General features: G+C 48.0%; 1 protein-coding gene across 1 annotated transcript; it reads right to left on the bottom strand.

The window, feature by feature from the left end:
- Window positions 1–339: 339 nt before the first annotated feature.
- LOC119379004 (kalirin) lies at window positions 340–27,639 on the bottom strand. The gene is made up of 9 exons (XM_049412974.1): window positions 27,424–27,639; window positions 15,938–16,043; window positions 10,701–11,085; window positions 6,529–6,660; window positions 6,281–6,433; window positions 5,408–5,493; window positions 3,320–3,468; window positions 681–822; window positions 340–513 (listed from the first exon to the last, which is right to left on the bottom strand). The coding sequence occupies exons 1-9, from the start codon at window positions 27,606–27,608 to the stop codon at window positions 340–342; spliced, it is 1,512 nt and encodes a 503-aa protein (XP_049268931.1). The 5' UTR covers window positions 27,609–27,639.

Genomic DNA, 27,639 nt, shown 5'->3' with positions numbered 1-27,639 from the left:
GTGTCTAACAAAGAAGGGGCACGGAACGGTACCTCGCTCCGTTCCCTTTCTTTCTCGTGTAGTTTGCGTTCGCCGACGTGCCCAATAATTCCTTTATGGCCTCAAAGCTAAGCGTGTTAGACATTTTACAAATGAGCACCTTAAAAGATGCTACATACTGATGGTGTAATTAGTAGCAATTTTTTTTTAAGACCGAGAAAACTCTAAATATCTGGTATATTTCCTAAATGAGTTCATTATACACATGCATGCCGTGCAGACTGACAATTTTCGAATAACACGAAACCTGAAAGGCAAAGGAAGCGAATCACACTTGTATTCCCAATTCTGACGAGAAGCTCACCAGAGGTCGGCGCGGGTGCTGAGAGAATGGTTTTTGAGCACCTCGGGCGCCACGAACTCTGCCGTTCCGATTACGGACATTTTGCACTCGGCTCCGAGCACTCTGCGGGCGTTACCGAAGTCAATCAGTTTGAGCCTGTCGCTGCATTCTTCCACGAGCAGATTCTCTGGCTGTAAAGTGTAAAGGCGAGAAAACGGAGCAGTAGGCGGCACTCGCGTCAACATCTTTCCCTAATCTAAAGCTCTGCAAGGAACAGGTCCCTCCTACACCCTGGCATCAATAGTTAATCACTGCAGAATAGTTAAAGGAAAATGGAGCATACATTGTGTTCACTCACCTTTACATCAAGGTGCGCAATACCACAGAGGTGAATGTAGTCAAGAGCGTTGAACAGCTGAGCCAAGTAATGCGACGCCGTGTGCTCACTGTAGAAGCTCCATTGTACACAAACGTGATCGAAGAGCCGGAGTCCTTCGATGCTGTGGGGGACAAATCACAACGATTGCACTCTGCCTTCTCGATCGATTCCAACAGATTACCTACAATGAACATATTTTCGCACTATATTGTAGCAAAACAGCCATTTGGGCTAGTTGGTAACGGTTCATATCTTAAAGCAAAAAGGCGTGCGGGAACAAGGACATAAGAAGGGAGGAACCGACGACACAAAGCGCACACTCGCAACTGAAGGTTTATTGAAAGAGCACACATAAATACGGTACAAAAAAGGCACGTGGTGCAATTTACCTCGCCGAAACAAAACAAAACAAGATGGATATCCCCTTAACAGATCATAAAGGCGCATGCGTCTATACAAAACCAGCTTCTTTTTTAGCCTTTGTAGTTGGTGGCCGAAACTGCATGTTATCTTGTCGGGACACGTTTTGGTTAGCGCTGCTCGCAAGCAAGACGCTGCAATCCCCATTTTCACAATTTTCGAATGTCCTGAATTAAAGTTTAGTATCGGCTTCTTTGAAAGTACGACCAGCATACATGGTTACCCCCAGCCATCAGCCTCAAATCTAAAAACTGTAATTCTTTATCTTTCGGTAGTTCTACAGTGAAATTTAACCCCGCGACCGTATTCTTTAAACAGTTTCAAAACATCAGAAACCTTCTGTTCCAAACAACCAGGATTGACGAACACGAGAGAATCATCTACATATCTAACAATCTTTGTTGCTGCCGCTCCCAAATTTTCATTAATTTTTTTGTCGATTCCGCCCAGATAAATGCTACTGAGGACAGGGGCATCTTTAGATCCTATGCAAACACCTGTTTTTTGTCCGTAGAATTTGCCTTTCCATTCCACAAAGGTGGATTGTAAGTAAACGGACAATATTTCCAAAAAGGTGCTCACCGACAAACCACAGGAGTTACGGAACTTAATCTCGTCATTTTCATTAGTTATGCATAACCGAACACTTTTTAACAGGTCGTCGAAAGGCATTGAGTAGTAAAGATCTTCTACGTCTATGCTGAAGAACTGGCATGCGCCTGGGTTGCACAGTTTTAAAAAACTTACAAGTTCATCTGAGTTCGGGATGTTGAAGGGGTCACACACCGACACGTCCTGTAGATGCGTTTGTAGAAATACCGAAACTTCACGCTGCCAGGTGTTTCTTTCTGTCACAATTGCACGGAAAGGGATCCCGGGCTTGTGAGTCTTTGCCACGAAGAAGATCTGCAGGTTGAGGTTCTCCGACTTTTTTACTGCTGTAGCAAGTTTTTCCAGATTGTGCTAACAGGGCCAATGTTCGCTTTTTTACTTTCTGAGGCTTGACGTCCACAGGAACGAAGTTTTTCGTAACGGCTTCCATCGCTTTTTGTGAGAAGGCGGTCTCAGGGGCCACGACGAAGAAGCCTTCTTTGTCCGTAGTAATCAAATGCAAATCATTGTTTACGGCATAGCTGTCTTCTTGTTGTCTTCCCTTGTCTGCCCTCCTCTCCCACCCCCCTCCACGCAGTTTGAATTTTCTTTTTTCTTTTGTCCGGTTTTCTTCGAACGCATGCGCCTTCATGATCTGTTAAGGGGATATCCATCTTGTTTTGTTTTGTTTCGGCGAGGTAAATTGCATCACGTGCCTTTTTTGTAACGTATTTATGTGTGCTCTTTCAATAAACCTTCAGTTGCGAGTGTGCACTTTGTGTCGTCGGTTCCTCCCTTCTTATGTCCTTGTTCCCGCAGTGCGCCTTTTTGCTTTAAGATATTTTCGCACGCCACCAGATTCAACACAAGGCAAACTGGCACATGCACATGCTGTCGATTAAACTCGGTAGGAGCCAAGCTTGCTGGCAGGCAAGCTTGGCTTCCCTTGGCGTCCCCCTTTATTTACTATTTACTTCCCACCTTTATACCGGACAGCCGGCGGCCAGTAGCAGGCCTTTGTTAGGAGCACGTCATCGCTTCATTTTCTTTTTTGCATCCATTGCGGAGCTGGTTGTTTTTTTTTTTGTTGGAATCGACCAGAGGGGGGGGGGGGGTGAATCATGACCCCCCCCCCCCCAATGGAGAACCCTGCGCACGCCTATGTATGTTGGTTAGACGTACTCGCACGAATAATCTCTCTTTTGTGATATATATATATATATATATATATATATATATATATATATATATATATATATATATATATATATATATATATATATATATATATATGTAAAGTATGAGAGGTGGCAGTTCAAGAAAACGTCATGTATTACTACGTTGACGTTTCGGCAGAGCCTGACCTTCCTCAGGCTCTGACCGAAACGTCGACGTAATAAATGAAGTTTTCTTGAAGTGCCACCTCTACCAACTGAAGGTTTAAAATGAGACAAATATATACTGGCAGTTAAAAGTTTCGTAACACACGTGTCCGTGTGGAAGTCCTTGTCTACGTTACGCGCTCGTATTTCAAGCAAGCAGAATGTTACTTGCGACTGCGAAACTTCTCATGCAATGTCCAAATACAAGCACAAAATCTTACGCACAATGGAAACACTAGAATGTGACTGCTCGGCGTGCGGTAGCATTCGAGCAGCTCAACAATGCCTTCGTGATGGAGGCTAGCCAACAGCTGGCACTCGTGCTCCACTGTGGCGCGTGATTGCTGCTGGAAGCCGATAACCTTGGCTGCTGCCTGTGGACAGAGGACGGCAGGTCACGTAAACAAGGCGAAGAATTAGCGCTCCTCCAATGTTTTGTGCGATGTTTTCCTTAATCGGGCGTCAACAGCTTTCTCCACTGATAAGATCTACAGCGATGGCTTATGTTTAACTGCTAGACTGGAGATACGCTGGAAACGTTAAACAACACCGTGTTCCGCGCAGCGACGCAATGTTAATGAATTTAGGCAACGCCTAAGAGCTCCGTGACTGTGTGCTTTACTTCGAGAAAGCTCATTATTGTTATTGCGAACGTGCTTCGCTGATGCATGACCATCTAAAATCGCGACGCGCGGCTAATTAATAAGATATGATAGAAAAGGAAGGTGCAATCCGACACCCTGCGCACCACATGTGTAGCTTCTCCAGAGCCACCAGCTCGGGAAAAAATTGGAGGACGCTTATATTGATGGTGGAATGCATAGCGTTTCGGGCCCCGTTCGCATCACCTTTTCATTCGCTTGCCATGCTACCCTAGCCATGCTTCGCTTCTCGGTGGACACCTCAGCCGTGCCATGAGGAAAGGAACGTCTGTGCGCGTGACATTTGCCGTCGTGAAATGGCGCTTACTACATGTAAGCTTACTACACTGGAAGTTGTAAAGGAGTACGTCTACTTAGGATAGGTAGTAACCGCGGAGCCGAACCATGAGAGTGAAATAACTAGAATGATAAGGATGGGATGGGGCTCATTCGGCAAGCATTATCAAATCATGAATGGTAGTCTATTACTATCCCCCAAGGGGAAGGTATATAACAGCTGCATCTTACCGGGACTTACCTACGGAGCAGAAACCTGGAGACTTACAAAGAGGGTTCAACTTAAATTGAGGACGACGCAGCGAGCGATGGAAAGGAAAATGATAGGTGTAACCTTAAGAGACAGGAAGAGAGCAGAGTGGGGAACAAATGGGGGTTAAGGATATCATAGTTGAAATCAAGAAGAAGAAATGGATATGAGCCGGGTACGTAGCACGTCGGCAGGATAACCGGCGGTCATTAAGGGTAACTGACTGGATTCCAAGAGATGGCAAACGCGTGAGGGGGAGACAGAAAATTAGGTGGGTAGATGAGATTAAGAAGTTTGTAGGTATAACGTGGCAGCAGGAAGCACAGGACCGGGTTGATTGGCGGAACATGGGAGAGGCCTTTGCCCTGCAGTGGGCGTAGACAGGCTGATGATGATTATGATGATGATGATGATGATGATGACATGTAAGTATAGTTGCGAAGTACCCATTGCGCGTAAGGCACTACGTGCACCTGCGTAGCTACACACTTTGTTGATGCTGTGGCTGATGATTATTATTATTGATTATGGCTGAGCCCTTTGTAATGGGGGGTGGACCGCTTCAAACCATTCACTCGTTACGCAATCACATGGTGTGCCGCAGAGTGCAATTTTTACGCTTCTGCCACGCAATATTACGTCTGATAACGTGTCTCCTCGCCCGACATGACGCCTGCAGAGCGCATTTTTCCAAAGCAGTTCCAAGCGCTGGCGTGGCTCTGAGTTAGAACACTTGACTGCCAGGCAGAATGCCCAAGTGTTCCATTTCGGCTCCAGCCCTGAGCAATTCTTCGCATCCATCGGGATTTTTCGCTCACGCAAGGGCGATTTTTCGGCCACAACCAAGAGGTTTTAAGAGGAGGAAAACGTTTACCCTTTCACCCGTTGCGTTGTTGATGCACTTCTTCACGACGGAATATCGTCCCCTGAAAGAGCAAGTAACAAAAAGCTGTAACTGGATCACCGAACGAATACGTTGTATTAAGTCGAATACACGACCATCGAATTTACAACCAACTTCGCTTAATAAGTAGAGAAAAATAGGTTACCTCTTATGAAAAGACAACAACAACAACAACAACAACAAGAAGGAGTATACACAGTGCGTTGAAATAAAATAAGAACTTGCCTTCCACACTCTCCCACTTCGACGTATTCGGAAAAGTTCTTCTTCCATTCGACCACACCAGACTGGGATTTCGCTGTGTCACCTGCGCCGAAAAACGAGCGCTAAGCTTCACTGAATTTATTGTACGTGTGAAAGGAGCCGAGCGTACTTATTATACAAGGAGCTTGAATTCCTTGCACAAAGCTGCTGCTCATGTGTATACCTGGCTGCAAGCCAGATATTTTATTTTTCATCATTGTAAACAGCTTTTATGCACTTACATCTGACGCTGTTCCGTTTGGCCCGTTTGAGCATGCAAACATAACAAAATCGGTGGCAGGAAGGTGCATACGAATGAATTAAAACAGTGAAAAAAACATCACATGCCTCAGTCCACAGTTCGCACTGAGCAGAAGAGCGCTTCCGCGACATCTTAAGCCGGGTACGATGGCAACGTATGGTGCATAAATGAGTTGATGCTTTAATAATGAATTACCCAAGTACTCATTATGCAATAGCAATGACTTGACGACTGTTACCTTTCTGGCCACTTTCTTTTTCTCCCACTATATCATGTCACAGCACATCGCGGCGTCCTCTGCCCAAAGGCACAGTTACTACGATCGCTTCTTGCGGACAACTGGTCTTAGAGACAGGCTCTAAGCAGTGTCGTATTCTCGTTTCCTTTTCTTCCTCTCTTTCTCATTTTCTTGCTCTCCCTTATTTTTGTAACATCTCTCTTCTATCATCTTTTATCCCCCTTCCCCCAGCACAGGGTAGCCAGCCGGTCTAAGAATTGGCTAACCTCCTCGTCTTTCCGCTTGTGCCTTCCTTCGCGTGCTCTCTTTTTCTGAATACGCTCGTTCGATGATGGAAACAAGCGCACGAACCTGTGACCGTAATTGCGTCAGAGGATGGACCGGGATTGCTCGTTCCAAGTTCCGAATAGCTGACGACGCGGAACATGTAGCAGCCTGGGTCGCAGTGGATCACCTGCGTGCACAATGTGGTCGCTGGCCCGGCCGGCTCCCAGGAATGCAAACCTGAGTGAAGATAAAGAGCGGTTAAATTAATTGCACAATGGCCAGCACTAAACAGAGAGCGGGCCCCGTCCAGAGTGCGCAGGGAAGTTATATACCTTTGACAGTTTTTTCAACCACATATCCAGTCATTGGACAGTCGTCCGTTCCTTGTGCTGGTTCCCATTTTAATTGCAACTTGGTCCCCTGGGCGTTTACCAGCTCCGGCCGCCCTGGCTCGTTTGGCTTTCCTGAAAGAAGGAAAAAAAATCCCACCACACACATCTTTGACCTCGCTGAACGGGAAGACTGACCCAGTGGCAACATTAAAGGTCAGCTTGAACAAAAAAGAAAGACACAGGAGTTTACACTTCAAGCTTCCTACAATATATGTCAAAGATGAGAACAGTCAGCGAAGGCGCCGTTAATAAAGGTGACGTCACACGGTGAAATAGGTAATGTAACAAATGATGGACGCTTTAAATCCGCTCAATAGTTGCTGAAACCAACACACCACGCCACAAAATGAAATCGCACGTATGGAAAACACTCCGCAATAGATGGCAGCGCCAGTTTATTAGGAACACCTGATATCATGACGGTTCCTCATTTAGTCACTTAAAGGGCCCTTCACAAAACTTCATTGCGAATATTGGATAACAACTCGAAGTTATGAGATGCCGTCTGGGAACCGTTTTACGGAAAAAAAAAATCAAATCAGTTCATTATTAATAGCACATGTAAGAACCAATAAAACTGTCTGTTACCATGCCTCCAGGAAGTGACCTCCCTGCCATAGCCTACATATGTATATAGTTGCTGTATACGTCTAAAGGCAAGCGGCGTAGCCACAGAACACCTGTACAACCATCGTATTCGCCGCGAGATCGGGCTACAGGTGGCAGCACCGTCGCCGCGCTAGTGTGGATGGGCAGTTGTCGGCGCGTGTACAAACGTGCACAACAGCGCTTCGTTGTGAGCGATGTGACCCGATTTCCAGCAAACAAAATGCGTTGACTGCAGCTTTGTGGTAATAGGTGCGCTCTTCATTCCCGAATTAATGCACGAAGCGCGCCGAACGTTACAATTACTTGTGAGAGAAGCGCATTCTGCCAACGAACGGGTTGCTCGCCTTCGGCGACAGTCGGCGTTTTTGCAATGGGTGACGTTTTCTTGTTGTTTTATTTGTACATGTTTAGCTTGTGTTCCACCTACTACGCACTGCTGTATGGCGCGACTGAATTAACTATTTACTTCTTGTTCATTTGGATGCCCCTCAACAAAAAGAAAGCCCGGATTCCTGCACGATGAGTTGAAATAGCACTTTGTGCACTGCGTGCTCAAATACTCATTCGCATTTCTTATTCGGTTCTCCATGAAATGTAGGACAGTTCAGGCACGTAGGCAAGGGGGGGGGGGCGCCCCCCCCCCCCCCGAAATTTGTCCGGCCTTCTACATTCCCGGGCAACTTTTGTTTTATTTTTGCCATGGAAAGACTTTCTTTCGAACAATTAGGCCTTGCCCCCCCCCCCCCCCCCCGAAAGAAAATCCTGGCTACGTGCCTGGGACAGTTGATAGGTTTACTGAGGAAGGCTACGTGGCTGACAGCGCTTTAGCGCTACGGAGACGTTTAACACGCACACGCTTGTTTTTATTCCAGTAACAATACACAAAGGTAGCTGTACAGCACGGAAATTTCTTCGATTGATTACTTGCACGACAGTAATGGAACAAAGGTCCGGTTATTTTACGGGACCAAAGTACGCTTTTTCATACGAATAATGTCCGCTGCCTTCCGTCATTCTAAATAACGCAACACAAACGCTCAAGATAAGGTAAAGAAAAAAGGATGTGGCTTCGCGTGAAGTTACTACGAAACAAATGTAAACTACGCCGTTTGGATTATTTTGACCATCAGCGCTCTTTAACGCGCACCTTAATCTAAGTACACGGGTGTTTTTGTATAAATTTCGCCACAAGTTAAAGTTGCGCAACGCAACTCAGTTTTGCGATTTCCGTGTCATTTCATTTTCTGTTCTTTTTAGGGGACAATTTAAGTACCGAAGTGTCAGACGTGACTTAACAGAAATATTTCTCTCTAGTGAGACCAGGACCGCACACAACTAAAGCTCGTCGCGTAACGTATAAACGACACCTAACCACAATGCTCAAGTACATGCGAGCCTTTTTTTTTTACCACCGCGCCGCTAAAAGGCTATATTCACATGAGAGTTAATACTTCTCATCTTTAGGGCAACGCCAAGTGCACTTTGCAATGCGCTTGAACCACAGAGCGGCACCTACACTGATATGGCTCTCGTGAACGGAGGGTACGACGACCACACACAGCACTCTCGACAAGTGCACTCACTGATCTCATTACAGTACATATAAAGCCGATCAAGGCCAAATGCTTCTTTACATCGTGTTAGGCACACGTACGAGCGTTTAAAGTTGCACTAACGCAACGGAACATACCGCCTTTTGAGGATCTGCATGACGGACGCGCACATGCAAACACAACGGGGTTAGCAGACGACGCATGGAGCAATCCACACTAAGCGCGGTTCAGCCAGAAGCCGCTAAGCGGCGACTCCGCTCGATATCGCGGCCAATAGCGGTGTAGCGCCATTTCGTTCTCTCAAGTGCCGGAGAAGAGGGAGCATGCCGTGTTGAAGGGACGAGCTCCGCCTCTTTTTCTTTCATGTCTTGCTCTTCTCTTTCTATGTCGCTCCGCACTGGATGAAGAACGAAGACCACGGCCGGTCTGGAGGCGCGCGCGCGCTCCTTCGAGCGAGCGCGCGCCTCCAGACCGGCCGTGCGAAGACACGTGCCAAGGCCAGTGGAGCGGCTACTGCGAAAAGAAGGGCGTGCGGCCTTTTGCTTCAAATTTCGACCACCATGCAGGCGTTTCATGACTTGCAGGCACATTTGCTACCGAGTGATCTATATGCTCCTCGCTTGTTTCTTCGCAATGCCCAAACATGGTGAGGGGCCCTTTAAATCAAAGACTGCCTGGGTTCGATTCCAGCTCCAGCACTGACTGTCATTATTTGCATCCATCGGGATCGTTCGCTCACGGACAACGCAGATTTTTGGGCAACAACCAACGCTGCTGACACCGCATTTTCTGCGACACGGACAAAATCCCAACATGCCATCTATCGCGGAGTCTTTCTCCTTTGTTTCTTCTTTTCTCCACGCGCCCGAGTTTGTTTCGTGGCACACTCTATCGCACGCAAATCTCCGAGCAGCCCAGATATTTTTGTGGCTAAGCTGGTAAAACATCACGAATTAACTCTCAGAAGGACCCCCCTCATAAGGTCCCATGATATAAGGAGGCATAGGCGTGCGCAGCGTTCCCCATCAGGGGGTGGGGCGAAGGTTCGTCGCAGCGCACCCCCTCCCCCTTGTAAATCAATGTATGAGGCAGATTTTGCGCCCCCCCCCCCTCTTAGGTGACTGGGGGGTCAATGTATGGAGCAGATTTTGCGCCCCCCTCTTGCTTATTAGGGGGGCGGCCGCCCCCCCCCCCCCCTGCCTCCTCTCCTCTGTGCGCACGCCTATGTAAGGAGGTGCCACTATCAGAAGAAAAGTCTACAAGTTGATAAATACGCTTAGAAACAGTCAGACATAAATGCGTGATAAATGCAAGCAGAACTTTGGTTTGGGCGCGTTGGTTCATGGTCGAACTTTCGGGGTGCAGTGCTAAGAAACAGACGGACAGACACACACTATAGACAGTAGTAGTGAGACATAGTAGACAGACATAGCAGCGCAGCCCGCCCGTCGAGTCCACTATGTGTCGCTGTCCGTGTGTTCCTTAGCGCTACCCCAGAAAGTTACACTCAAGTGGCGACAGTTTGAGTGCATCTGAATCGTCGCAGAACCCTCCTTCAACCTCTGCTTTGTTTCTCAGATTGAATAGGGAAATTTCAACGACCATTATTTCGAACGAAAATATAATTAATGTAAGTTTCGCTAGTGAATCCCAATTCAGTTAATTTTTTTTTCAAGCTAAGATCCACATATTGCACAGGTAAGTTGAATTTCGCCCGAAACACTTGTATCAAACCTCGGGGTACACTTTTCTGTTTGTCATAGGCGGGCGCAGGGTTCTTCATTAGGGGGAGCGAAATTTCACCGCGGCGACTCCCTCGCCTCCTTTCGTCCCCTTCCCACTGCCAATGTCTGTTATTATAAGAATTATGGCGTTCTGTTATCAGTACTGCATTAAACTACTTAAGCAACACGACTTTAGCTCGAGTGCGGTGCACACGTAGCAACGCACCGGTTACGAGCAGCCGCGTGGAGGCGCCCTCTCGGGCGGCGCCGTCCACGACGCGGTTGCAGACGTAGAGGCCGGCGTCCAGGGGTCCGCACTCGGCGACCTCCAGGCTGCTCGAGCCGTCGCTGTGCAGCCGCGCTACGCAGCGGTCCGCCAGCGACTGCTCACGGCCCAAGGCCGACAACGCGGATTCGCCCTCGTCCACGGAAGCTCCCATGCGGAAGAGTACGGGCGCCGCGTCTCCCGGGGCGCAGGCCTTGACGCAACTGCCGTCGGGCAGCAGCCACGAAACCGCACCAGCCGCCGACGGCAGGGAGGGAACGTCGAGCTGGCAGCGCAGAACGGCGCGGCTGCCCGGTGCTGCCGCTACCACGGTCGCCGGATTCAGCTGCTGCAAGACAAACGTAATGCTTCAAAGAACCAGCTATAGTCTGAGGAGGAACACAGCTATAGTCTGAGGAGTATCAATCCTGGATAACTGTCCGTAATGATGTGTGTGTGTGTGTGTGTGTGTGTGTGTGTGTGTGTGTGTGTGTGTGTGTGTGTGTGTGTGTGTGTGTGTGTGTGTGTGTGTGTGTGTGTGTGTGTGTGTGTGTGTGTGTGTGTGTGTGTGTGTGTGTGTGTGTGTGTGTGTGTGTGTGTGTGTGTGTGTGTGTGTGTGTGTGTGTGTGTGTGTGTGTGTGTGTGTGTTGTAGTTGTTGTTTAGGGCATTTTGGTCGGACTATCTCTTCGTTCACTGTCTCCAATAGTTTATGACGCGGCTGCAGCACTGGCGTAGCTAGGGGGTCTGGGAGGTTGAAAACCCCCGAAATTTTTCAACTTCGCATGTGTGCACAGGGGAGACCCGCTCAAGTTTCTTCGCCGACGCCAGCGCTTTCCATTTCCCTACCGGAGAAAGCGAAGTTCAACTGAGTGGTACGAGCCCTTTGCTCGCCTTTGTTTGTTGTTGCGTGCGCTAGCGGTGCGTGGTCAGAGTTCACGCGTGCAGAGAAAATTAGTATCTGCACGAAGCACGGAACATTACCGCAGTGCACTCCTGCTCCACAACTACACTGAGCAATCGAGTTACTGGGTGATACACGTCCGCGTCTTGGTTGTGCCGGCATTGAAACAGAAATTATTGCAGTGCGTTCAACTTCCGTCTTTTCACGAATAATAAAAATTTACGAAGCTATATACAGTGTGGCGCGGAGCCAACTTACACATTTCAAATTGTTGACGAATCCGCTGATGGCAATCGCAAGCCATTGATGACGAAGTTACATCAATTTATGCGGATACGGAGGCGCGTGAGCGACTTCAAGAAGTGTTTGCAATGACGCATTGATGTAAAAGGATGCCATCTGTCAGATGTAGTTTTCAAGAAATTACCTTGTAATTGGTGGTAAATGAATGACATACTTGTTCCTATTTATAGAAACCGATTTTTTCCCTGCATCCGTACATAACATATGGCCACTTGAAGTATAACGTTAATGAAAACCAACGGATAATTAAGCCAAGCTAGGTACAGGTGACGTTGATTCTTCTATTTTAACTGCGTTGTAGTAATCGTAATATAAATGTGAAGAAAGCAAGGTGGGCGAATGAATGAATGATTAAACTTTATTTAAAATTAGTCAAGCAGTTTTCTAAGGAAATAACTTTTTCAACTGTCTTTTCGTCCACTTTACTTTTTTTTTTCACATTTATATCACAATTCCCTAGTGAAAATGTGTAACTGGGAATCCAACTGGTTTCAACTGGTTCCAGTTCAAATGGTTTAAGGAACACATTTCCAGTACCTAACTGGTCCCAGTTGCCAAATGGTCCCAGTTGCCTACTGGTTCCAGTTGCCTACTGGTTCCGGTTGCCTACTGGTTCCAGTTGCCTACTGGTTCCAGTTGCCTTCTGGTTCCAGTTGCCTACTGGTTCCAGATGCCATCAGGGACCTGTCTCCACCGATGTAATCATACTCCAGTCAGCTCAAGTACACTTGAACTTGTGGATTACTGTGATAACACCTAAGACATTCGAAAGAAGCATTTAAGGTTTTAATATATATTTATTGAAACCAATAAATTACAGTTCAAAATAAGCTTGCGGGAAAAAAAAATGTTCATAATGCCGGACTGCGCACAACCTCCCTTTCTCTTCGGCGCTCAGCCTTCACACTATCCTGGATTTTTTCAGACAGCACATTGGTCAAGTTGGTTGCTGCCGCCAGCGCTTCATTTTTTGTTGAGCGGGCCCAATGGGCAAGGGTCGCTGAAAAATAAAGAGTTCATACCTTGTTAAACAGATTAAAAGTATTAGTAATAATAATTCACCACAAGGTATATACACAGCAGACCAACCTCCAACGACGTTGACCTTCTCCGGGGTCAGTGCGGGTTTGGGGTCTTCGCCGAGGTTCCTATTGCGTGGGTGCACATTCAGTGCAAAGATTTCCTCCGCTCGGCTTTCATGCAGTGCTGTATTTTCTCAACCAATATACTGGTGAAGTTTCGGGCTGCGCAGCTGATGAATCTGTGCCATTCACCCGAGACCAATGAAACAGCGTTGCTGCAAAATAAGAGGTAACATGTTTCATGCATGTCTCAGAACAGTCATATCAATTTATAGATATACACAGCAGACCTACCTTCTAACAATTCACACGACAAACAGTGTCTACAGAGATCATGCGCTGCATCTATTCCGAATTTTTAGAAGTCGAGTTTATATATCATCAGCAAAAAATAATAAAAAAACACCATTATTTTCACTCGAATTCATATGCCTACACCTGCAACAGGTTCAGAAATATTCATTTAGAGTGCAAATACGGGCCCTTAGCGCTTTCTTTGAACGTCGCGTACAGAGTTACGAGTACACTTCATAGTTATTTAGCATGCCGTTCAAAGCACAAGTATTGCACGGCACTCATTTTCTGTGATGCTCCCAAACAAATGGCAGCAAGTTTGCGAGCACTCCGCACAAACCCATAAACAAACTTAGCTAGAGCAGTATAGAAAGCATTTGTTTACAATGCAACGTTCCATCGTCTCAACACTCAAAGCACTCTGCCTGTATTATATCTACATCTTCTCTAGGATACTGAACAACTAGCACTCGAAGCATAAATGGTATAATTACCTTCAAACGGCTGCATCGCTGACAATTGGCAGGCAGCATTCCTCACACAATGGGTCCATATATCCGTCTTGTCACAGGCGTAAACACTTGTCCGGCGTTCGCCTGAAGTCAAAGTCTTCCACAGATGAAGCTGCCGAACACTAATTCGACAAAGTCTAATTTACGCACGCCATGACTGCACGTTCCTTTTGAAAAACAGCACAACTAAGCAGCGCGACCACGGACCACCGAGCGCTCGGTAGCTAGCCCTCGTCCCATGTGGTGTACGAAACTAGCATCGCTGTTTTTCTAAATTTTATGTCTTTGTTATCCAGTTTCTTTCTTCCATTAAATATTGCCAAATTGGCACGAAATAATTCATTTCAGTTTATTTTATATGTAATCTTTATGCTTGATTGCTTTACTGCTTCGTTCAATGTTTGAGCCTATGAGATACGGGACTAATGTGACGGCAGTCGATGTAGAGAGGCTGCGTTTGTGCAGCGGTTTGTGGGTGGGTTTGTGTCGGCAGCATGTCGGCAGTCTCAGCTGTGGTAGCTTTCGGCACTGGCACTACTCCATTTTTCGTTCTCGTACGGAAGTAACCGCTGTGCTGCACACAAGACTATTAAGCATGGCATGCTCCCAGCGAGACGACGGCAATATTAACACCCCAACGTCAATTGGGCCCGCCTCGGTTGCGCGTATTGTCACCGTGATGGACGTAAAAAGATTGACAACAGCTTTTTAATGTTAGTTGAATGTACCGATGCTAAAACAAGCGTACGCTTGTGTGCACTGTGTTCCGCATTTGCGCAACGGAATAATCCACGATAATATGATTTTAAAAAATACATATATATCAGGTGAGGTAAGGCTGTATATATTAATGTAATGGGGTTTAAACAACACGAAGAGGATGACGTCTAAACAAGAAAAGATAATTCATTCGCAAACCATGAGATGCCATTTTCTTATTCTCTCATTGTCCTAGGAATATTACTAGGCCAGTGATGGTACCCTTCTGCGAATAGGACACAAAAAGCTCTTAGATAAAACCCATTTACTCAAGTGCAGCAATTCTGCGTATGCGTTCAATTATCTTTCTTCTTTCACTTTGAAGAACCGTACAACCAAGACAACTGGTCGCACTTCCAGTTAGGGCGCAACTGGGACCACTTGCTTCCAATTTAACTGGTTATGGTTTCCAACTGGGATCAGCTTCTTCCAGTTCAACTGGTCATGGTTCCCGTTGGTGGCCAGTTCAGCTGTAACTGGAACCAGCTGCTAACTGGGACCAGTTGCAACTGGAATTAACTGGGACCAGTTGAGTTGTAACTGGGACCAGCTGCTAACTGGGACCAGTTGCAACTGGAATCAACTGGGACCAGTTGTTTCCCAACTGGAACCATTTGGTCCCAGTTGATACCAGTTGAAACCAGTTGGATTCCCAGTTACTCATTTTCACCTGGGTTACTACAGTACAGTTACAATAACACAATTAACGTCTCTTATACCTGCTGTGGCTTGATTATGTTGGTTTTCATTAAGGTTGTATCAAACAAACAAACAAGCCCTTAAAATTCCCTATTTGAAATATGTCAGTTGGCTCCGCGGCACCCTGTGTTTACGTTGCTGCCCCTCTTCTATGTCATAGAGGACGTATAAGCGAAAGACGTGTACACATATGTCTTACTTGTGTTGTGCGGTGATATATTTTGTCTGTTTACACAGTGCCGATGGAATTGCGTGGTTGTCAACAGAGGCGACACGGATTTGTGGCAGATATATTTTGTGCAAAAGAGCACAATCCTGTCTCTTAAGGAAAATGTAGTGAATCTGGCACCTTATCCTGTCTTCTCTCGTTTTTCGTCCTCGTTCTCAGTTGCGCCACAAATATTTCGTTATGCAAAAAGCCCTTCGCCCAGACCAGGACGATGTCTTCGGCTGTTACCTGCGCCGCATCTCCTACAAGGCTGAGTATAGACCCCCCGCCTTCTGGAAAAATTTCTGGCTAGCCCCTGGCGGCTGGCTCCTATTTCTTGAACTCGAATAAAAGAGCTGCACCCATTAAAGGTGTACAGCAAAATGCGGAGATGTAGTATGAATACACTTGCACGAAATGCACGAAATAGGATACTCACCTCAGTCGGACTGTTTCCGCCGGCAGAGACAGAATTATCGTCTTGCGACTTTCGCTGCTTCTTGTCAATCTTGCTAGTCTTCCTCAACCGCAATGACCACGGCCTCCTGCGCAAGGTGCCTCATGACGATTCCAATACGCACACGGTGCAGAATTAGTGCTCTGCATATACTTTGCGCAACAGTGGTGATACTGAGAGGCCACACAAGATATAATGTAGTTCCTAAACTGTCAACGTTTATTATAAACATGTTCTAGCAAGATAGTTGATGTCACATGAATTGAAGAGAAAGCAAGTTGAGCTTGTCTAACGGAGCTATATTCTACAGACATCCGCAATGAAGTACACGCACAAAATAGTGTCATATTGCATATATATTTCTGTCGACACTGCCAGCTGACCTCGGCAGCATTTGTACGCGTTCAAGTATACGGCCACACAGAAATGTTATTGGCCACACAAAAAATTGGGGAGGGGCGAAGCATGTAGGAAAGGGTGTTTCAGCTCCACTAACGCGAAACCTGTGGAGGGGCGAAGCATGCAGTGTGCGCCGGTGTTTGCCACAGCAAAATCACTGCTAATGGGCAATGAGAGACAGAAGAAAGATTAGACACAGAGACCCGCAGTTCGCTTTTAGTTAACATGCACGCTGCGTATCTTTATTGTTCAACTACGCACAGGAGAAATCTCCCACCGGCACTACAATGCAGGTCAAGATCCAGTGCCTGTATATATACGGGGTGGCCGGTGAACGGTTGTGCAGCGCGAACAGTCGGTTTTTTCAATCAAGAAACTCGCTAGCAGACGCTGCCTGCGTCGGCGTTAATTGTCTCTCGCGGGCGAGGGCGCATTCTCGTTCCTTGCGAGCAGGTAGGTCAGCGTTCATTGCAGAAATAGCGTTTCCATAGTCAACGCGCGCCGTTCGCTCTCTCTCGCCACACGGCGAGCGCTGAGGCGGTGGCGCCCTCTCTTGCGCTAAATCAAAAGGACCGTCACGACAGTAGACGACGATGCACGCCGACACGCCGATACCCTAAGGCGCTTCACCCCTAAAAGGTTACGACGATAAGTAGGGTCTGAGGGTTATGCCTGAAAATCAAATTCTGGGGGTTTTAAGGGCCCTTAAACCAGAGGTCGAAATTTAGTTGCGGGGTTGCCGTTGTGCACGAATCTGCAACGAACACGTCGCCGCGATAATTTTTCGAAATGGTGCCGTAATAGCGGAGTGTAGCGGAGTTAAACGCGTTTGATGATGGAAACGCGGCCCTCGCTCGTTTCGCTCTTTCCTTCGCTACGCGGCTACGCTGTGGTCAAATTATATCGGTCGCGAAACTTGGAACGAAAAGTGGTCGAAAATCTATTGCCACAGTCATCAACGCCCGCCGTACGATATAGTAGGATTGAAGCGCGATTAGGTGAGAAGGTGACAGATAAAGAAAACCAAAAAAATCAATGGAATTTTCTTTCGTATACCCTTAATTTTATATATGCCAAATTAAACTAGAAATTTACTTCACGGTTTATCTGACACTTGGCTAAAAAGTTGATTGCCTCATTTTTTTTGTCGAGCGCCATAAATAGGGGGCGTGTGTGGGCTTGTGTTTATCTTTTCAAGATGGCTTCGCGCAGCAAGGAACTTCATGGCGGCTTGTATGGTGATGTGCTGTGGTGTATGGTGATGGCTTATTAACTGATGTGGTGTATGGTGATGTGCTGTGATGTGTTGTGCGTCATTGTGATATGGGGCATTTGTCCAGTCCGCTGCTCCCTGTCCCCTCCCGCTGAATGTACCGCTGCCCATACCGACGAAGCGCTAGGCCCAATCTATCGGCACAGCGCCGGCAAGCACGTGTTGTCTCCAAAGGCGGGCAAAAGATGGCGCTAGCTGTCTGTTAGCGGCGAAATACAAAGTGCACCGTGCGCGGAACAGTATACCAGCATGGCGAAGGGAAAATCAAGGAAGAAAGGACATGCCGAGGATGAGATGCCAAGTATCAAATGCGATTCATGTGGAAGGTGGGTTTACAAAGATGAAACAAGCTTTGAAGATATCGAGGCAGCGGAGGAAGTGGAGTTCGAGTGCTCACTGTGCAGAAAGATCGACGAGCTGGAAACGCAGTTAACAGCTTGCCAGCAGCGGGCTTGCTCAGAGCTCCAGGCCAAGATCGAGACGCTCGAGGCAACGGTGCGAGAGCTAGCTGGACAAATGTTACAACTCCACAAACAGCAACCCCCAATGGTATGTGAAAACACTGAGGGCCACCACGACGAAAACAAGTCGACCCCACAGCCTCCCTCTGAGACCCCGGCCTCCGAGATAAACGGACACTCGCAGACGCAGCTCCGTGACGTTCAAGCGAACAGCATGGTCTCGGAACAGGCAAGTGCTGGTGACTCCCTGGACCAGCAAGGCTCACCTAGGGGACCAAAGAGGACAGACATTCAGGATCAGCCAAGCCTACCAAGTCTCACATCAGGTGAGATAATGAAGGCAACAGAAACGCACAGTGAGGAAAGTGTCAACCAGAGAGAACCGACGAAAAGCGGCGCACGGTCGAAGAGAGCTGCCGGAAAACAAGGTCCCAAAGTGACAAATATGAAAACACGGACAGATAGTCAGCCACAGCAGCAGACTACAGATCACCCGTCAACCAGAGTGGACCCGAAGGTCAACAAGAAATGGGTACGGCCAGATCCGGAAGCGGAGCGGGAAGTCATAATTGTGGGTGATGGCGATGTGGGGAGGATTGTACCTAACGTACAAACCAATGTGTATCCCCCCAAAGCAGTTGGTTTCCTGTTTGGGAAAAAAGCCACAAGTGAAAAAGCGATGCACTACGTTGATACATATGAGCGGAAAGCCAGGAATGTGCTCCGCCAATACATAGTGCACGTTGGACTCACGGATGCACTGAGACAGGATCCCTGTCGTATCGCCCAGACCCTCAAAACGAGCTGGCACAATCGCATGGCCAAGCTCGTGGTATGCTCCATCCCAGAAATCACCTCTAGAGGAGACGAGACCAGGGCCGCAATTCATTTAGCCAACGCGCAGTTGAGGAACTGGTGCAAGCGAAGCAGACACAAGTTCCTCGACATAAACGAGGGTTGGAGACCAAATATGATGGACAAAGATGGGATCCACTACAACAACACAGGAGTGTGCTCTGTGGCCATGAAAATCAGTACCGTGGCTCAAGCTTTTTTAGAACAGCGGCACAGCGGCGACAAGCAACCCAGGCCGCAGACACCGCAACGCCACAACCGGAAAAGTCCACGGAGGTCGAAAGACAGCCGGACTACACCCAAGGTTGGAGACGCACACCAGATGGCAACTACAGGCCAACAGCACAAGACACCTCATCCTGTGACAGGCCAACATCCAGCTCCACTGCAGCTGCCAGGACTGCCAACATGGGTACAGACTCCAACTTTCCCATGGACCATCCCAGACGCCCCAAATACTATGTATCACACTGTAGGGGAGCTGGTGCGGCACCACCTCGTGATGGCCACGAGAGTGCGCCAATGAGGCGTAGGCGCCATCCAAGAAGACACAAGCATACCACACCTAGAGTCAATGTAGGCTTCATCAACCTACATGGTGCGAGAAGGATGTCAAGGTGGGAAGAACTGTACCAGACTCTCCGGGCAGAAGACTTCACCTTATTTGCTGTGGCCGAAACACATCTCCGGGACCTCGAGGAGCCACCTCTAAACGCAGACTGGCATTGGGCAGGCTGCAACAGAACGGAGGGATCCCGCAAAGGAGGAGGCGTGGGTGTGCTGTGGCGCAGCAATATCACTTGGACCAGGCTGGAAGGGTCCTGCAGCGAACACATGTGGATTTCCGGTGAACTTCTGGGTGTGCCAGTGATTGTGGGAGTGGTGTACCTCAGTGTCGCACGCGTTGAAGATGGTGGGAACCGCCAGATTGTTGAATGTATAAAAAAAGATGTGATCCGATGGGCGGAGGGCAAACAGGTAATCCTGATGGGAGATTTCAATGGACATATTCAACCTCTCGATGGACACCAGGATATCAACGGATCACTTCTGATTCAATTGGCAGAAGACCTATCACTGGAAGTGGCAAACCTCCGACCCGACTGCGAGGGTATGGTCACATGGTGTGCCCGAAACAGTCAGTCATGTATCGACTATGCCCTTGTGTCGCGCAAGTTGGCGATGCACATCGCCCGAGTACATGTCGATGAGTCAGGCCAGTACAGTGTTGGGAGCGACCACAATAGAATAAAGCTGACTTTCGCAGCCTCGGCCTACCACAGAACTCGGCGCGGACACCGCAGCCCAGCAAGGCGGTACCTACCAGTAGCTACATACGACGAAATCGCTGAGGAATTCGAAGCGAGCGATATACACTGCAACCCAGACGGCCCTGTCATGTACGAAGCGTTCATCAAAGAACTGAAAGTCATAATGGGCAGACATGAAGTTCGTGTAAACTCCCGCAAAGGTGTTCAGTGTAAGCCATGGTGGGATACCGAGGTGAAAGCAGCTTTGAAAGCCAGACGTGTAGCAAACCGAGAGCACCGGAGCGCCATTCGCCACCTCTCAGCTGAAGACTGCGAGCAGGCGTGGCACAAATACCTGGAGCTAAAGCGGCACATGCAACAACTAATGCAACGCAAGATTGCGGAAAGTGACCACAAGAAACTCAAGGAGCTCACAACGCCAGGTCACAGTGGAATCCAGAACTTTTGGAGGTATATATCGGCATTAGACAGAAAGAGCCCGTCACGACCAACCCTCCGAGAAGAGGCGACAGGAGAACCGGTCTCCGATGTCAAAAAGCAGATAACCGATTACATCCAAAACGTTTTTGGGACCCCGGCTCCTGTAGCAGCCGCGGAGAACGTGACACATATAACACCAGCCCCAGGACATTCACAAGCGAAGGACTGTGAATGGAAGGTCTCACGAGTAGCGCTAGAACGTGCCCTAGCGCGAATAGCATCACAGACAGCACAGGGACTGGATGGTATACCCGCGGGTCTGGTGAAGCGCCTGGGAAAGATAGCGAGAGAACATCTCGCTGCTATCTTCACGGGTATTATAGAGGGAAACCCCATCCCCGCAGACTGGCTACGAAGCCGCATATGCCTAGTTCCCAAGAAAGGCGCTGACAGCGGTTACCTCAGCAGCTACAGGCCCATAACTGTGACCAGTGTGCTATTAGCCCCGAGAACGAACACTGGCGGCGCGGCAGTCGCGGCGATGTGACGTCACGGCAAGGACTCGCTTGCTCCGCGGACGAGGATCGCCTTTTCCTGCGCCCGCCGCGTACCCGCTCTTTAGCGATACGGTGGTGATTACTGCTCATTCTTGCGATGAAAATCTACGAAGGGAGAAGGCAGAAGTTTACACTACCAGCGAAAGTTTAGTAAGCTGTAGAAAATCTGGATAATATAGCTTATAATGGGCGAATTCCCGTCCGAACGGAAGCTTCGCCGTGAAAATGGTGATGCACGAGAGCAAGACATTCGTTGTTTTCACCGCGTACTCCAAGACATCGGTGCTAAAGAATTTACGCTAATGGTTATAACTTCATTACAACTTGGCGTAGACTCCACGGTTAGGACACGCGTCCCGAAGATTACAAATTAAATTAGGACGTTTTCAATTCACGAACTACATTGCGGCTTATCGTACAAGTTATGTCTGCCTTTGCAGATTATCTAGTGGATTCGACAGAATTGCGCTTTCTGCAACAGAAGACTTTAGATGAATCTGTCTATCGTAAAGAATCACTTAATACATCCGGGAAATAAACAAATAATACTGCCGCGCACACAATGGTTTCGGAAATTCTGAGGTGTTAGTATACTTGGATTATGTAAACATTTCTTTTCAACACTCGTCTGGGATTATGTGGCCGTATACCCCGATTTGCATGAATTGCTAGTCCGATCAACCGCCGGGTCACAAGCGGTAATGTCAAATTCTTGTGGGAGCACTGTTGATAACAGTCGTCTGCAAAACAAACGCCTGAAAGTCGAAATGAGCGTTTTGAACTGTTTCGATGACACTCTCAGTGCCCACGTATTAATTGAACGTTATTTGCCTTAATGAGTCAATTAATTGTCTCGCACGTCATGTCCACATAAAGGTTCATGATGCTCAGGGGTATATCAAATGCAAAGAAAAATAATTTATGAGCTCGCTATCTAAACTAGTAATCTCGTAATTATGGATTACCAACTAGCCCAAAGCAACGCCTTGCTAAACTAGTACTTATACAAGTGTAACAGCGCCGTTGCTACGATGCTGCATGAAGACACAATCTCACAGCAATAAGAAATTTCCACAATTAACCTCAACTTGTTTTTGTAGTAAATGAAGCCCCGAAATTATTGCGAGGGCCGAAAGCAGCGGGCACCTCACGGAACTCCAAAATGGCTTCCGCCCAAACCGACGCCTGGAGGACAATCTTTTCGTGGTTACCCAATGCATTGAGGTGGCACGTAAACAATCCCGCGGTCTGCTCACATGCTTCCTAGATGTTGCGAAGGCATACGACAGCGTTCCACATGACCTAATGCTGCGGCGCATGACCGAGCTGGGCATGCCACAAGAATGGACAGACCTCCTACGTCGCCTCTATGCCGATAGCTCGGTGGTAGCACGCTTGGCAGATACGTCCTCTGAGCCAGTAAAGGTCAGCAGAGGACTCAGGCAGGGGTGCCCACTCTCGCCCCTGCTATACATGCTGTATGCATCAGGCTTAGAAAGTGCCCTCATCCAATCAAACACTGGGTTCAAGATGAAATTCCTGTCAGAAGGACAGCCCGAAGTATGGACACTACCGGGGCTGGTGTTTGCAGATGATATTGTTCTCCTTGCGGAAGACCGACATCAGCTCCAGCAGTTGGTGACAATATCAGCTCACCATTTGGCAGGCTTAGGCCTTCGGTTCAACCCTCAGAAGTCGGCTGTTGTCCAATTTGCCGGAGAAGTGGATACAAACCTCCCGTTGGAACTTCCGAATGGAGACAAACTGCCATTCTCAACAGAATACCGGTATCTGGGTGTGACCATCGGCATGGGGGAAGGCCAGTTCTTGAGGCACGAGGATCGGTTGCGACAGACCTCCCAGCGCGCGAGCTGCATTCTGCGCCGGAGAAGCCTCTGGGGTTGCAACCGATATGTATTGGTGCGAGAGCTGTGGAAGTCGGTCCATGTCCCATGCCTGACCTTTGCGAATGCCATTATATACCTGACAAGCAGGACCCGTGAGTGGCTGGAGCGAGGCCAAAGGGAGGTGGGCCGTTTGACACTAGGCTGCCATGGAAGGGTCGCAGTGGAGGCCATTCAGGGGGACGTAGGCTGGTCAACGTTCGAGGCAAGGGAAGCCACAAGCAAGATCGCCTATGAAGGACGCCTACGCTTCATGAATGATCACCGGTGGGCCCGTCGCATGTTCCGCTACCTGCACTTCGTGGGGCTCAGAACGCAGTGGTTAAATAGAGTCTACTTTCTCCGACGCAAGTACGGAATGTTGGACTGCTCAACACTCGAGAACACGGAGCGCAAGTTTACCGCGGCAGTTCGGAAACGGATACGCGAAGAGGAGAGCGCACAATGGCAAATGTCGCTGCAGCAAAAGAGTACACTCCAGCTGTACCGAACATACAAAGAGGCCATTGCCCCGGAATCTTTGTACGATAACAGTGGTGGAAGTGGGCTACTGTTCGAGGCGCGCGCGGGAGCGCTTCGCACGCTGGCATATCGCAGCCGCTTTGACCCGAACATCGATTCAACTTTATGTAGAGCGTGTGGAGCAGAACAAGAGACAGTGGAGCACTTGGTACTGCAATGCCAAAAACTCTCACCCCGCCCGCCGGAGGCCACTACTCTCCCTCAGGCACTGGCCCTGGCGGACAGGAATGCAAAAGCCGTTGCCACCACAAAGACAAGGCTCCAACAGTGGTGGAAGTGGTGCCAGAAGTGAACTCTTTCGTGCCTTCGTTCTTTTTTTTTTCTTTCTTTTTGTCGTTCTTTTTCTTTCCTTTTTTTTTTCTTCATACCCAGGCTAGAACACACCATATGTGTCCACCCGCTACAAAGGGCAAAGCCACAAATCATCATCATCATCATTATAGTTCGAACTTCGGAGCATGGTTCGGATGGTTCCGCGCATTGTCGGGTCAACGAGGCACCGCTCACTTTTGCGTGGTGGTTTCGGGCGTATCTTCCGTAGGTTATTTATTTGTTTATGCGTTGTTTACTGGCGTGACACTTCAGAGGAGCTAAACTAGCTCACAGAATGTGTAGATAACCGCTCCTGTGACTGCAGACTGCTTTCGCTAGCGCATGGCTGGCGTGCCCTCGCCTTTCGTGATGGTGAATGCGACACGCTAGAGTGTACTAGAACAACAGGGGAGTGCTCGGAACGGCCGCAGCACCCATGTATAGAAAGTGAAGCCTAAACAGGGTCAATCCGCTTGTAGCGCTGCGATCGGTAGTCTGCAATGTGTCGTTGTTTAAAGAGTTGCGCGCGGCTCCGCGAAAGTGGTGCAGTGGTACAATCCCCGCTTCCCACTCAAAAGGCCCTGGTTCGAATCGCAGCTGTACAGGGTGGGTTTTTATTCGTAGTGTCTACCTTCATAGCTGTATTGGTTTCCCTTACTTTCTTAAAATTAGCTTCAGTTGCTACGTATTGCTGCAAAAAGTAACGCAGAATGAGAAGTAAAAAAAAAAATTCACAGTTAACAGAGTTATTTGCAGCGCCATCTCTTGGGATTCAATCTCGGGGGCCATACCTTATGTTTTTGTTGAATTCCGCGGGATGGCGCTTCAAATAACTACGCTCACTGTGAATTTTTTTTCTATTTTACTTTTCATTTTGCGTTACTTTTTGTAGCAATACATAGCAACTGAAGCTAGTTTTAAGAAAGTAAGGGAAACCAATACAGCTATGAAGGTAGACACTACGAATAAAAACCCACCCTGTACAGCTGCGATTCGAACCAGGGCCTTTTGAGTGGGAAGCGGGGATTGTACCACTGCACCACTTTCGCGGAGCCGCGCGCAACTCTTTAAACAACGACACATTGCAGACTACCGATCGCAGCGCTACAAGCGGATTGACCCTCTTTGGGCTTCACTTTTTGAAGCTCGTTCCGGGCACTCCCCTGTTCTAGTACACTCTAGACACGCTAAGCGAAGAAACGCTGTACTGTAAGGTTGCCAAGTGATACTTTCAAGGCTGCTGTCTCGCTCCAGTGGTTTTCCTCGATTGGGCAACGTGAGTTTTCGAACTATTGTGCTATTGTGCTCGTCAGCCGTTGCATCATAATTTCTTCATCTACAAAGTATTTTGGTGTATATTGCAAGTACACTATTTGGCTTTTATTAGCCAAATGCTTCCCCAATCTTTCTTGTTGATCTTCCTTTTCTCCCGCACACGCAACTGGCCCGCCATAAAGACGCAATAAAATCGCGTCGTATCAAATGCCTGTAAAAGATCAGCAATTAAAAAAATTCAATTTCGCGCCATGTAGTGCAAATGCGCGACGTCGCTACCGCTTCCGGTTGTGACGTCATATTTTATTTTTTATTTTATTTTTTGCTTGCTGTTAGTTGTCCCCGCGATACGTAGATAGCAACGGTGGCAACGAGCCGCCAACTACTTGATACATGGGCTTAGTTTCGCTACCAGTTTATCTTTGCTACGCTGCGATCGACGGCTGGTATCTCCTCCTTGTCGTCAAATTTTTATTTCCACCGTGTACAATTTCGCACATGAAGGACAACGGAAAAAAAGTTGCTAATAGGCGGCCTGAAGAGTTCGCAGCCCAACGTAATGAATGGCGTGTGCGTAACAGGAATGAAAAAAAAAAAACAGTCCTAAATAAACGAAATCATGTGGTTAGTGCAGAATTAAATAATGCCCAATATTCCCATAAAAAAGAAACATATAAAAACACAACGCCAGGATAAATGACATTAGTTTTCTTCTACAAACATAGCTCTAAGTTGCTATATATATATATATATATATATATATATATATATATATATATATATATATATATATATATATATATATATATATATGTGTGTGTGTGTGTGTGTGTGTGTGTGTGTGTGTGTGTGTGTGTGTGTGTGGTGTTGCACCGAACAACACGACGACGAAGAGCATGGGGTGCGCGTACAGTCTCAACGGAAAAAGATTATAGCGACACGCGGCGCTGTCTTTTCCGAGCACGCCGATATCGAGAGTGCCAAGCACATTCCATTTTTCAAAGCAGGGGCGGCTGGCGGAAAGCACTCCAACAAACAGCTTTATCGGGGCAACAGCGATAAAAATACGGTTGCTCGCAACTCCAGCGAAAAAAGAAAAAAAAAAAAGAAGTCATGGCATAGCCACATCTGCCGATTAACAATGAACAAGCGCTTCTTTAAAATATGGGCTTTCGGATGGGCCAACAGCAAGATTGGGCTGCTTCCCGCCGGACCGCCGGCCACCCCAGCTTTGGTAAATGGAATGTGCTTGGCAATCTCGCTATCGGCGTGCTTGGTAACAGCGCCGCGTGTCGCGATTTTGCGACTCCAGCCGCCGGTCTCTTGTGCTAATCTTCTTCCGTTGAGACAGTAGCTGCTAGCAAGCAAGTTTGTTCGGGCCAATCGACAGCGTCTGCTGCTGGTGACATCGCAGATGCTCCCTGGTGACGTCACGATGAACGCTGGGCATACCGGAGAGAAGCACGGGAATCGTGTGTGTGTGTGCGTGTGTGTGTGTGTGTGTGTGTGTGTGTGTGTGTGTGTGTGTGTGTGTGTGTGTGTGTGAGTGTGTGTGTGCGCGCGCGCGCGCGCGCCGTAGCGCTGCCGCTTTTAGAATTGTTGATCGTGACGACATTCTGAACTCGATGAAAGTGTTTACTTGAAATGTTTTAAAAAATATTGGCGGTGGTTTAGGGGCCCTTTAAGTGTCGAAACCATGATTACCGCATGAAGTAAGCCGTATAGTGGGGGAATCAGGATTAATTTGGACCACTCGGGGTTAATTCTTTAGCGTGAACCTATATTTATGTACTCGGGCGTTATTGCATTTCGCCCCTATCTAAATGCGGCCGGGCCGCACTTAGATGGGGGCGTCACTGAGCTTAGCAGCACACCTCAGCCGCTTGTATAGGCTGTACCAGAAGGCTGTAGGTTCCTTCAATTAGTGTTATTTTAGCATTCTTTTTTTTTTCAACGCATGCAAAGACGCTATATTTAACTTCAGTGAAAGCGTCCTACGGGGTAAAAATAATTTCACGCTTGAATAAGACACCAATTTATTCAGCACAATGGAACAGAACAAGATAGTGACTGCGCGAAAAATAGACGAAGGACGCAGCGAGTACAACCTGTCTGTACTCAGTCCTGCGTCTAATGCCAATGCGCCAATGGAGAGCTGTTGTTGTTTCAGTCGACAGCGCAAATTTGCCAGTTTATGCAGTCGGCGGTGGTCCACTCACCCGTTACGAAGAGTTGTCCCATCCTCGTGTCCCGCCCTGTGACCGACTGCCGTGAAGCTGGCCACCCGCCGCCACGGGGACGGCCGCTCTTCGCCGGGACTGCAGCGTGGCGTTTGCGGCTGGCTGGGCGACGGTGGTGGCGACTCTGTGGCCGGCGCAGAACCGCTCGGCGAAGTCTTTTCCATGTGGAATAGAACGAAACGCACGTTTAGCCGG

The sequence above is a fragment of the Rhipicephalus sanguineus genome, chromosome 1, assembly GCF_013339695.2.
Source record: "Rhipicephalus sanguineus isolate Rsan-2018 chromosome 1, BIME_Rsan_1.4, whole genome shotgun sequence".
In the NCBI taxonomy this organism is placed as follows: Eukaryota; Metazoa; Arthropoda; class Arachnida; order Ixodida; family Ixodidae; genus Rhipicephalus; species Rhipicephalus sanguineus.
Note: the sequence above shows the minus strand (reverse complement) of the source record. Positions and strands in the feature narration are given on the sequence as shown.